The 11737-nt window shown below is 35.1% G+C and overlaps 3 protein-coding genes across 4 annotated transcripts; 1 reads left to right on the plus strand and 2 right to left on the minus strand.

The window, feature by feature from the left end:
• Nucleotides 1–40: 40 nt before the first annotated feature.
• Nucleotides 41–649, plus strand: LOC106302666 (F-box/kelch-repeat protein At5g51250-like). The gene has a single exon (XM_013739127.1). It carries the CDS (start codon nucleotides 41–43, stop codon nucleotides 647–649), a length of 609 nt encoding a protein of 202 aa, XP_013594581.1.
• A 683-nt stretch (nucleotides 650–1332) lies between these two features.
• On the minus strand, nucleotides 1333–5105 carry LOC106307019 (serine/threonine-protein kinase tricorner). Of its 2 annotated transcripts, none has more exons than XM_013743848.1 (13): nucleotides 4910–5105; nucleotides 4081–4389; nucleotides 3741–3999; nucleotides 3403–3644; nucleotides 3096–3321; nucleotides 2905–2984; nucleotides 2723–2807; nucleotides 2507–2638; nucleotides 2296–2409; nucleotides 2139–2186; nucleotides 1941–2025; nucleotides 1816–1872; nucleotides 1333–1721 (listed from the first exon to the last, which is right to left on the minus strand). In XM_013743848.1, exons 2-13 carry the CDS (start codon nucleotides 4305–4307, stop codon nucleotides 1621–1623), a joined length of 1656 nt encoding a protein of 551 aa, XP_013599302.1. In that variant the 5' UTR covers nucleotides 4308–4389; nucleotides 4910–5105; the 3' UTR covers nucleotides 1333–1620. The 2 variants fall into 2 exon arrangements, with proteins under 2 accessions (XP_013599302.1, XP_013599301.1); XM_013743847.1 differs by having other exon boundaries at nucleotides 4797–5105.
• Nucleotides 5106–10178: 5073 nt separating this feature from the next.
• Nucleotides 10179–10655, minus strand: LOC106302667 (uncharacterized protein At4g04775-like). The gene is made up of 2 exons (XM_013739128.1): nucleotides 10491–10655; nucleotides 10179–10418 (listed from the first exon to the last, which is right to left on the minus strand). The coding sequence occupies exons 1-2, from the start codon at nucleotides 10653–10655 to the stop codon at nucleotides 10179–10181; spliced, it is 405 nt and encodes a 134-aa protein (XP_013594582.1).
• Nucleotides 10656–11737: the final 1082 nt, after the last annotated feature.

Genomic DNA, 11737 nt, shown 5'->3' on the forward strand with positions numbered 1-11737 from the left:
GTTCAAAAAACTTTTTAACCTAAAAACTGCGATACAGTCAATGGCTTCCCCAGAAAAGGAGAAGAAGACGAAGCCTTCACCTCCCGATGATTTGTCATTGAGCTGCTTTGCACGCATCTCAAGATTGTACCATCCAACTCTCTCCCTTGTCTCCAAGAGTTTTTCTTCTTTCCTTGCTTCACCGGAGCTATACAAGACCCGATCACTCTTGGGCTGCACCAAGACTTGTCTCTACGTTTGCTTTCAGTCCGCTACTAAATGTAGTTGGTTCACCCTCTGCCGCAAGCCTGACCAAACCACCCAAGCCAAATCAAATGGGTACGTTTTAGCTCCAGCCTCCACTCTCCATACTCCGCATGCGATGCCAATGTCCTCGGGTATTGTAGCGGTTGGTTCTGATATCTACAACATCGGATCTTCCTCCTCCTCTACAGTCTTGATTCTTGATTGTCGGTCTCACACGTGGCACGAGGGTCCAAGCTTGCGTGTCAAGCTACATACACTCTCTGCTAGCGCTGTTGATCGAAAGATATATGTAGCAGGAGTCCAATTCTACGCTTTGAAGAACTCATTCGAGGTGTTGGACACTCTAAAACCACAAGTTGTTTGGGATGATCATGTGCCGCCCATCAGCGAGACGACAACATGAGAAGCGCATGTCTTGACGGAAAGTTCCACGTGGCGACTAAAAACTATAAGGTGGTGTGTTACAACTCCTAGAAAGGTAAGTGGGATGATCTAGCCAGCATCAGAAAGATGACTTCCTTTTGGTTCAAAGATTGTTATTGCTTGATAGAGAATGTGTTGTACTCTGTTAACGACTGTACCTTCAGATGGTACGACACCGAGGTAAACATGTGGAGAGAGGTTTGAAGGAAAACTACCTAATTTTGATGGTAGCGTCTCTCTTACATTGGCTGATTATGGTGGCAAGATGGTTGTCCTGTAGGACCAGAATACTGGTAATCACAAAAGGAACAAAAGGAATAGGAAAAAAAAATGAAAGGGAATTAAATAAAAGGAAAATCTATTTCTCTCCTAATTTGTCAAGAAATAATTGTAGTCTTTTATTATTTAGATCTTAAGGTAACAAATATTCCTCGTAAATTGTGCAAATTATAAGGAATGCTAAAGAATTAGCTATTCCTACTCATTCTCTTGGTCAACCATTTGAAGCCTAAGATGATTTGGTGTGCTGTGATTATGCTTAAAAGGCCGAAAACTGGTGAAGTTTGGGGAGAAGCAGAGTGGTGTGACATTTACTTGTTTGATGAATGGCTTGAACGGTCATATACTTGTTGTCATCTTTTGATGAATTTACACATGAAAACATAATGATAACATTTACTTGGGTTTTCACTTCAAATAGAAACATCTTTTGAACAATAAGATATCAATCTAACCCAAAACAAATGTCAAACCTCTGCGGAAACTGTTTGAACAATACTTAAAACCTTTCTCTCTATCTCCACACAAATATGAAATATCGAAGGGGTCACGAGGGAAAACTGTACTTTCTCGAACCCTGAATTCACCCAACTCAAACCTGTTAAATTAAAATGAATTGTGTATCTCTCTCTCTCTCTACAAGTTTTGGTTTAGGCTTTGTGCCACATGTTGTCACCCAGATGAGCTGGATTTGCCTTCTTTCTCTGGAACTTGTGGCAAGAGGTTCAAGAAGCTTCCTTGGTGACTTGTGTTGCTGCTCGCTGATTCATCCTCTATCAAATGTTTTTTTTTTTTAAAACAATCTAGTTAAAAGCTTAATTTATATTATTAATAAAATTAGGTAAATCTTCAGCCAAATGAATTTACCAAAGAGGGATTTGATTGATGGCCGCTTTGGCTTTGTGCTCTTCTTCTTCAGCTCAGCTGCAAGTTACAACAACAGCAAACGTTTTAGATTACAAGTCGAGTCAGTTATGTAAAGTAAAATTTACCTATCCCTGATAACTGATCTTCCTCTACGATTTCAACGTTCTTGTATGTATAACCCACAAAGTTTATGTCTTTAGATGAGAGCATCTGGAGAGAAGCAAACAAAAAAAACAAAGACAAAGACAGTCTCATGTTAAGAATGCTAATAACAATATGCATGACTTCTTAGTTCATATAAAGTGAGACATGAAGTTGGGTACCTTTCTCCATGGACCTGATCTTGTCACCTTTGAAACTTGCTTGTCGGTCTGTTTACACAAGGAGTTAAAAAGATGAATATCAACAGCTTATACGCATCATGTTGGGTTGCTATCCTTTTTGTATACTTAAACAACCATCTTTCTGTTATTAGTTTACCTCATCAAACTTTTCAAAGTTCTGGGTGTCCAACTCGTCATTGACTTTGGGAATAAAAGCAGCCTTCATTTGATATAACTTTCCCCATTCCACACCTACGAACCAAGGATGATCCTATAAAGAAAGAAAAAGAGTTTATTAAGCATCTATCAATAGACCTTTAGAAAAGAGAGGTTCAAATCTTAAAGGTTGTTTAGATCACACAGCAAACCTTAATCTCATCTGCTCCTTTTGTTCCAAGCCTTTGTTCTACGTTACATAAGAGTCTACAGATAAGATCCTTAGCTTCTGGTGATAATCTAACCTCTTCCGGAAATTTCAAATAATTTCTCCAATTCACTATCTGCATTAGAAAAGAAAGAGCAAGAGACAATCAGATATGAGAAGAGAGTCATATAATTCAATAAGAAGGGAGTAATGTGCTTACCTTCCTACAAGTTGTCATTGGATCATCTGAATAAAAGGGTGGAAACCCCACAAGCATTTCATACATTATGGCACCAAGAGACCACCTAAAGGGGATCATTTCATCACATATAACTTATATCTTATATTGTAAAGAAACCAAATTGAAAAACAGAACATGAGCAAACAGTTGGCTTCACTTACCAATCACATTCCATTCCATACCCTTTCTTCAGCAAAACTTCTGGAGCAATATAATCAGGAGTTCCAACTGTTGAATACGCCTGCAATTGATATATATAACCTTTTATTTAGTAAACTTCTATATCATCAGAGAGAGAATCTTCCATAAGATAAACAGAGTAATGAACGATTTGCATAAACATAAAACTCACAAGCATCCTTCTATTTCTCTGCCAGTTTTGAAGCTGTTCCATTTGGGAGCGGCTGCGTCTAGATGCCACAGGGCGACCATCGCTTTGTAAAGCCCCACTAACGTTCTGCGCAAATGTGAAATCCTTTTCCTCCAGAATACTACAGTCTAATGGCTTGCATAACCCAAAATCTGATAGTTTCATGTGCCCGCTTCTGTCCAGTAGCAGATTATCAGGCTTTATATCTCTGTAACAAATAAACACTTAGAACATCAAAAAGGAAATAGGCACGCAAGAGCTATATACAAGTTTGTTAACTTGACTAGACCTGTGGATATAGTTGTGCTTATGAATGGACTCGATAGCTAGGACAGTCTCCCCAACATAAAACCTCGCCTCATCTTCGGTAAGTGTGTCTTTCCTCATAAGCAACGTCATCATATCTCCACCGGGAAGATACTCCATGATAAGATACAGATACTCTTCGTCTTGGAATGAACAATACAGCTTCACTATGCAATTGCTGTCAACCTCCGCAAGTAGATTCCTCTCTGCTTTCACATGTTCCACCTGCAACAACAACAACAAAAAAGAAGCAAATCAGATTTCTTGAGCTTCTTCAGTGATAGAAAAAATAACGAAGATAATATCAAAACAATACGTTACCTGGCCTCTACGAAGCATCTCAGATTTCTTGAGCTTTTTCATAGCATAGACATGGCCTGTTCCCTTCTCCCTGCATATCCTAACCTCTCCAAAAGCGCCCTTTCCTATCATTGTCAATGGCTCGAAGTCATCAGTTCCCATTTTATGTCTCTGACGTCGCATGTATTCAGTTTCCTTCTTCTCTAAATCCTTAAGCATATTCTTTTGCTCTTCCTCTGATACTTCTGCAGCAGCTAACTTATTCTCCAGCATATTACGTCTGCACCAAACCCCAATTATCAAATAAAGATATAGCATTACTCTGAAAGACTACTTAGAAAGCTACGTAATGAGACAATACCTCTCCTGTCTTTGCTGCTGACTTTGCACTTGTTTCTTGTAATGATTTTCAATAAATTGTTTCGCAGCGGCAGCCTTCTGTTTTGTAACATTTGACACAGCTTCTTCACCTCCAGCTGTTCGGGATCCCTCGTTTACATTATTACTTGTAGTAGTTTCCTTCTTTTTAGAGGACTTGTCTTTCCCTTTAGACTTTAACTTATTGAGCCAACCTCTGACGATATCCATCACCTTCCCTCCCTTTAAGTCGAGATCCCAAACCAACAAATCTTAGCTACTCCTCCTTATGCAGAAGTAAGCAACAAGTTCTCTAGCACCAAGATAACCACATATTAGCTAACAGTAGTAACCCCACATCTAAAAGAACATATCCCAAGTAGCTAGGCAACTATCAAGACAATGTTTGGTCAAATGTGCTTAGGTATTACCCCTTGCAGTAACCCCCAAGAAACTAAGTTGGAGAATAGCTAATAAACAGACAAAAATGATCAAGGATTATTGAATAAGAAAGCATGAATAGCTGCTGCTGCTGCTATTACTATCTTTAGAGAACAACCAAAACAAGTCTGAGCATTTAATCAAAGGGCCTAAGTAAACTCATAATAAAGATCCTATGACGAGCAAAAAGTTTACTCCTTTACGCTTATCACTAGCCAACCCTAACAGTCCAAGGTAAAGCGATACCAAGATCGATTTAAAAGAGTAAACAGAATGTACCCAGAAGAACAAAGCTTGAGACTTTAGAACACAGACAGACAGACAGAAGAAGAAGAGATAGAGAAAGGGTCGATTTTGTGGTGAGGGTTTAAGTGGAAGGGAAAGAAAGAAACCTCGATTCCAGGGAACTGATTCCTCAAATTTGCAGTCTTGAAAGAGAAAGGGTATAAAGGAAAGTTTGAAGCTTTCGTTGCTTTTGATGTGTAAATATTGAATGAATTATGCACAAACTGCTCTCTCTTCCTCTTCCTCTGCCTTTGCGTTTTTGAGGATTTGGTTTAGTGTCCAAATCATAGAAACAATGGATTAGGAGTCTTTAATTGTATAGATCTCAGTCTTATTAAAATGGCATTTCTTACCTTATCTATACGTAGACGTATATAGGAATCATTGATACTAAATGAGTAATGAATATTCCCTCCATTTTTTTTATTTTATTTAACGTTTTCAATCAAACAAACTAAGTAAGAAAATATTCTCTTTTTTATAAATACCATAATTATCGTTTTAAATTAAACAAACAAAGTAAGAAAATATCTTCTTTTTTTTTAAATACCATAATTATAGTTTTAATTAAAAAACAAGGTAATAAAATATTCCTTTTTTAAAATACCATAAATATCTTTTTTTTGTCAACAATACCATAATTATCTATATAAACAGATTTCATCAACAAACAAACTAAGAATATAAATAATTTATAAAAAATAAAATAAATTTACATTAAAATCTGAAACAAATTTAATATTCAAAAATTATAAAATCTCAAGTAATAAAAGCTGAAAAAATAATTGATTATCCACTTCATGATGCAGAAATATTTAATTATTAATATTAGCATAGAAACAAATTATAATAATTAAATGTGAATAATTTCTTTGTTATTAGCAACCGTTCATTAGTTATAGAAAATAAAGTTATTTTTATACTAGATGATAAACAAAAATTGAGAAACTACTATGAAACCAATTCTAGACACAAAATGAAAAAGTTCAAAAGCCTGGATATCCGCCGGTGATGCAGTGCCATCACGCCACGTGGTACTTATAAACACCATGGTCCTAAGCTTTCCAACAACTAATGCTTTTTTTTTTTTTTGTTCACTCCAACAACTAATGCCATTTTGTAACTTGTCAGCAATCTTTCTCTTTTTTTTTTTTTTTTTTTTTTTTTTTTTTTGCATTTTGATCATTACAAAAATTAACAATTTCATTCTAGTTTCTTTTTAAAAAAATTATGTAAAAGTATTTTGGAGGAACCCTTTTTATACTCTTCAAATTAATTTAAAAAATCTGTATTCTTTAACCAAAGAAAGTAATTCACTATTTTTTATTCATAAATAAAAATCATTTTTGTAAGATAATTTTAAATTTTTCATTTTATTCATTAGTTCTTAACTATGCGTTTTAATTTTATATATACTGATAATTCTTGAAATACATGTACTTTTATTTCCAAAAATGTTTTATAGTAGAATCAATGCATAAATTCCAAATTTTTACCAGCTAAAGATAGATTCCACTCATTTTCCTTTTATTTTTCTTGCATGTGCTAAATACACTATACAATATACATATATCTTCCTCTTATTTTTCAGTTTTAATAACTACACTGGTGGTAACCCGTGCCCTGCGCGGAGTGATGAACTATAAGAGATTAGAATCAATTGCTCCAGTATTCCTGCTCGGAAAAAAAAATTCTCAGATACTCCTGCTCGAAGCTGCCCGGATTAAAAAATAGATAAATCTTTAATTAAATCCTAAAAATTATTAAAAGACCACCAAACCAACAGAATTTCGCGTATTTACAACCCAACCATGACCATTTCGCGGACCATCCAGACCCGATCCATAAAATTCAGATCTCTTTCTTCATAACTTTCAACAACTTTGTACGAGTTAGTGTAATTGTAAATCTTGGTGTAACTGTACAGCGTATAAGACTGCGACTAATATAAACTGTATCAATTACAAAGTTATTCTAAATTGAACTAAGTCGCACTTTTTGATTTGCAAAGTTCAACTAGTTTTGATTGTATCTTTTACATTTGCATTATGCTCTTTTACGGAGACAGTGTTGTTAATAATAAATAAAGATTACTTTATAGAGAAAAACTAGAGACATTATATTATATGAAATGTATTTTACATAAACCTAGTAAAAATAGATAAAAAGCACATGTCATAACTCATAAACACACAACTAATCTTCAATTGGCCAGTGGCCAGCGGTCAAGTGAATATCATTGCAGAAGTCCCAAGCTGCACATTGTCAGAAACAACGATTGCATGTCCACCGTGTTCTAGATCCATCTAAGGAGACTACAAACACCAGTTCTATTACTGCGGAGCACCAATAATCATGTGAGACGTTGGGATTTATTCTTTCCAGTAGAGACATAAACACCTTAGGTTTTTCGTAACCCCAATGGCCTGAGGATAACGAAGTCGTGATCATGTAATTCATCCGATCAACAAATTCACGACTAAAGCTAGGATAGTTGTGAACAAATCCTCTAGCATCAACACTAAACGCTAAGTTCAACATTCCATCTACATACTTGGCCCACAACAATCCTCTCTCACCAGCAAGACGGATTTTTTCCCTTCCTTCATCAAGTAAATGGAGGACGAAGAACTCATACATACCTCGCTTGTAGATGGCCTATAGATTACCGGCTTGGTAGCACCTAATTCTGAATGTCCTTAAAACATTAGCCTCATCAATCCAGTCATTCAAATTAAAGAGATCTGCAGATCGGTAGAAGTATTCTTCTCTGCCAATTTGATTGAACTCGGAGAAAGCAATTCTTGCACTACCGAAGTCCCGAAGATGGCTTGTTGCTACCTTTGAGAGAATTTTATGAAGCATGGAAGGAGGGAGAGAAGCCAAGTTACTGTTCGACATGGAGAGATATTTGTTTAATCAAGTAAATGGAGAGATTTTTGTTTTACTTATTTGGAGAAGGTGATAAACCCTTTTATAATGGGGATGATCCTCTAACCGTAATACACGTAGTATGGAAGTTCAACTGACGTGTAGAGAAAAGTATAAACTGAGTATTTATTACCCCACTTAAGGGTGATTTGATAGGCGCCTCGAGAAGATACGAGTTCAGAAGACAGGACTTCTCAGTGCGCATGGGTTGGATTTGAAACTTTGAAAAACTCTAATTGATAAAGATATATAAGTGTGTATAAGTAAGTGAAAGTAATTGATTTAGATTATCTAAATTCATGAAACTAAGCATAATTTTAAAATTTTAGATTGTCTCAATATATGAAACTATGTAAAACATTAAGAAAATGAGATATTTTGTAACTTTATTTCATGTTATTTAATAAATGAAAATGCTAATATTTTGTAACTTTATTTCATGTTATTTAATTCTCGATTCATTACCCCAACTATTCTACAAGTTGTAACTCTTCCATTTAAGGGGAGACGGCGCGACAAGACACGAGTTCAGAAGACACGACTTCTCTCTCCTACAGTCGCATCTCTTGGAATTGGAACTGGAACTTTGTATAGCTTTAATTTATTAAGATTTATAACTATGTATAAGTAAGTGAAACTGAGTTATTTAGATTGTCTAAATTTACGAAACTAAGAAAAACGTAACAATTTAGATCGTATATATATTTGAAACTATGTAAAACTTAACGAAATTTAGATAGTGTCTTGTTATATTTTGATAGAAATGATCAATATCCAAAACATATTATACTTAGTGGATACATTTAATGACAGAAACAAGCAGTATAGGAGATAATAAATGTAAATGTTAGTATATAGTTTGGGAAAAAACCTGTAATTAATTATTCAAGCATCGGCGTGTCCATTTAAGGGTGATTTGATTGACTCCCCGAGAAAGCAAGACTTCTCTCACACGCCTTCTGACTGCAACAGTCGCATATTTGGAATTTCGAAATTTGTATAACTTTAATTTATTAAGATTTATAACTATGTATAAGTAAGTGAAACTGAGTTATTTAGATTGTCTAAATTTAAGAAACTAAGAAAAACATAACAATTTAGATTGTATAAATATTTGAAACTATGTAAAACCTAACGAAATTTAGATATTATCTTGTTATATTTTGATAGAAATTTAGATAGTATCTTGTTATATTTTGACATAAATTAGCAGTATATGAGATAATAAATGTAAATGTTAGTATTTAGTTTGGGAAAAACTTGTAATTAATGATAATGATGGACTCCGCGAATAACTGCATGTCTCGAATGAAAAAGTCTCCTATAATAATAATTACACTTGCATTTAAACGCCACAACACTACACCGTCTACAATCATCATTACCATTGCATTTAAACTCCACCACAGTATGTATAAGTAAGTGAAGCTAATTGATTTAGATTGTCTAAATTTATGAAACTAAGGAAAACGTAACACTTATCTGGTAGATACAATGGGAGTGGTCTGCAACACGGAAGCCCATTTCGATGACCCTGCAAGTCCAAGGATGGTGTTTTACATAAGGGACAACATGTAAGTAGAAAGTAACATATGATCAAAGCAAAATTTATCTATACTGCAAAATTTATCTATACTATAATTTATCTGAATAGGGACAGTCAGATAAAATGTGTGGCAATTGGCGCTCATGCTTATACCTTCCGGGATGGTCTTGAAAACATAAAGGGTCGTGGACAGGTGATTGTGGTCCTTAAGATGTGGAGGGTCGGGAAATTTTTGAGTAAGTGTAGTTTATGAGTATGTGATCCCTGCAAAATTTTTGAGTAAGTGATAGTTGAGTAAAACGATTACTAAACTCATTTACACAGGTTATTTTGGTCCTCTTGATCTATGGCTTGAGACAGAGGGTGGATTTTCTGACTTCAGGTTCAATCCGCGTTTGCCGGAGGTTGAGGAGTTCAGGCAGTCGCTACTAAGCAGTGACACTTATGTTCAGCGATATGGGGCTGTAGGTCTTTTGTAAATCTTGTTGTTCTCAATGTTTTCCATCTTCGTACTTGTCTTAAACTTGGTGAAACTTTGTTTAAATGTTGGTGAAACTATATCAAATGCTGGTGAAACATCGTGGTTTTACCTTTTTCAATTTTCCAACTTCGAAAAAATTAGATGAACTACAAGTTTGTGCTCGTATAAACTGGTAAAAATTTATGTTTTCACTTAATCAATTGTCCAACTTTGTAAAGCTTAGACAAAGTTGAAATTCGTTTTCGTATAAATAAGTCAGACTTTGTGTTACTTTCACTTTCTCAATGGTCTAACATCGTAAAAATTATAGAAACTTTATCGATAGATCAAACTACATAGTTATCCAACTTCGCATAACTTAGGAGAAACTTGCAAAAAACTTAGAAAAAACAGAAAGTAGCTGGAAGTCTCTTAGGAATTACTTCTTGTACATCATAATTCCTAGAACTGAAACGACAGCAAGAATAACACAACCTCTTGATATCTTTATCTTGGGCTCCATTATTTTGGGACCTTCACTGAGTTCACTTTCACTCCTTATTGTTGCTTTGAGAAATTGAACTTCTTCTTCTAGCATTCGAACTTGGTTGTCCAACTGTTGTATCTCATCGGTGAAAGCTTCTTCAACCCATTTGATGACGTGATTGTCGTTCTCAAGCTACAACAGATTAAACGTACCATTAAAACAAGAACGAGTAAGCCTTCAATAACAAAAGCTAAACGAATGTACCCTTAGTGACACCGCCGCATAGATACACCGATAATACCAGCGATATGGATTTTGATTGGTTTTGGAGATGAGCTCGGTGATGCCCACCCCGCACCAACACTTACTAGGTATTCCCGGAGTTCGTACTCGTCTCCGACCACTGGTCGTGGAAGATGAAGCGGACATCTCCACTATTTCTCTCTCGGGGTTGGGGGGAGTTCGAATGGGAGAGAGATAAATTAGGGAAGAGAGAGAAAGGAGAAGATAGCGAATGGGGAAAACAAAAAAAAGGTCTTTAATACTTCGATTAAACGATTTTGGGGTTTTATCAAATTGGGAAGAGGGAAATTCGAAATTCGAAAAGCTGGGCGGAAAATTTTATCCAAGGATTTTTGTGGTCGAAGTTTCACCAAGTTTTTAGTTTTACAGAAAACATCAAAATTGTACTTTTTAATTATTTCCATTTATATTAGTTATACTCTACTTGAATGACTGATTTTATAGTTATACCAATTATATTATGTTTCCTTGGTTATTTTCTCATACGATCATGTACACATAAACTTGATTTCCTACCAGTAGCAAATTTTAAAATGTAACAAGGTGAGTATTAACGAAAAAGATATGAGACCTCAGTGTATTTCCTAAATGATTGCTAACAAGCAATGAAATGAAATTTTTATAATTCTGATTAAATCATAATTTTAATAATAAATCACCATCTTATCTTATTACTTCCATGACTTATTAACAAGTTTAGAATTTACAATCATATTACTCAATTTACTTATCGTAGCTATACCAGTAAAGGAAAACAGTTTCACTTGGTTGTACAACACACAAATACAAATTTCACCTCACAGTGTTTCCATACGATAAAAACATCAAAACTGACAGCGAAAGGCTTACAACCTACTTTACATCAAAACTGAAAGCGAAAGGCTTACAACCTACTTCACATCAAAACTGAAAGCAAAAGGTTTACAACCTACTCCTCTTCTGTTTCTTCTGGGGGTGTTCGTCGTGTTCCAAACTAGTGCCCACATTCTCTTCTTCTCCATATCCACTCTCACGCTCGCTATAATTCCTACTACAAGAGCTTTCTCCAACTCTTGATAATTGCTTGGTTATTTGAACTATTTGCAATTCTTGGATGTCTTCCACATGAAAAATACTTCTTCTTTACTCTCTATCCACTGATGTTAGATAAACAAACACATCTTCATCATCCAAAATATATGATTGCCTCTTAGGTTCCACTACCAATG

This window comes from Brassica oleracea, chromosome C7, assembly GCF_000695525.1.
Source record: "Brassica oleracea var. oleracea cultivar TO1000 chromosome C7, BOL, whole genome shotgun sequence".
Classification (NCBI taxonomy): Eukaryota; Viridiplantae; Streptophyta; class Magnoliopsida; order Brassicales; family Brassicaceae; genus Brassica; species Brassica oleracea.

Bases quoted from the DNA above. Each gene is read 5' to 3' on its own strand.
- LOC106302667 (XM_013739128.1), bottom strand. From the start codon at position 10,655: ATGTCCGCTTCATCTTCCACGACCAGTGGTCGGAGACGAGTACGAACT. The intron at 10,419-10,490 runs GTACATTCGTTT...AATCTGTTGTAG, and splicing joins ATGCGGCGGTGTCACTAAGG to CTTGAGAACGACAATCACGT.
- LOC106302666 (XM_013739127.1), top strand. From the start codon at position 41: ATGGCTTCCCCAGAAAAGGAGAAGAAGACGAAGCCTTCACCTCCCGAT.
- LOC106307019 (XM_013743848.1), bottom strand. From the start codon at position 4,307: ATGGATATCGTCAGAGGTTGGCTCAATAAGTTAAAGTCTAAAGGGAAA. The intron at 2,808-2,904 runs GTAAGTGAAGCC...GATCCCCTTTAG, and splicing joins TATGGAATGGAATGTGATTG to GTGGTCTCTTGGTGCCATAA. The intron at 2,410-2,506 runs GTTTGCTGTGTG...CTTTCTTTATAG, and splicing joins AAGGAGCAGATGAGATTAAG to GATCATCCTTGGTTCGTAGG.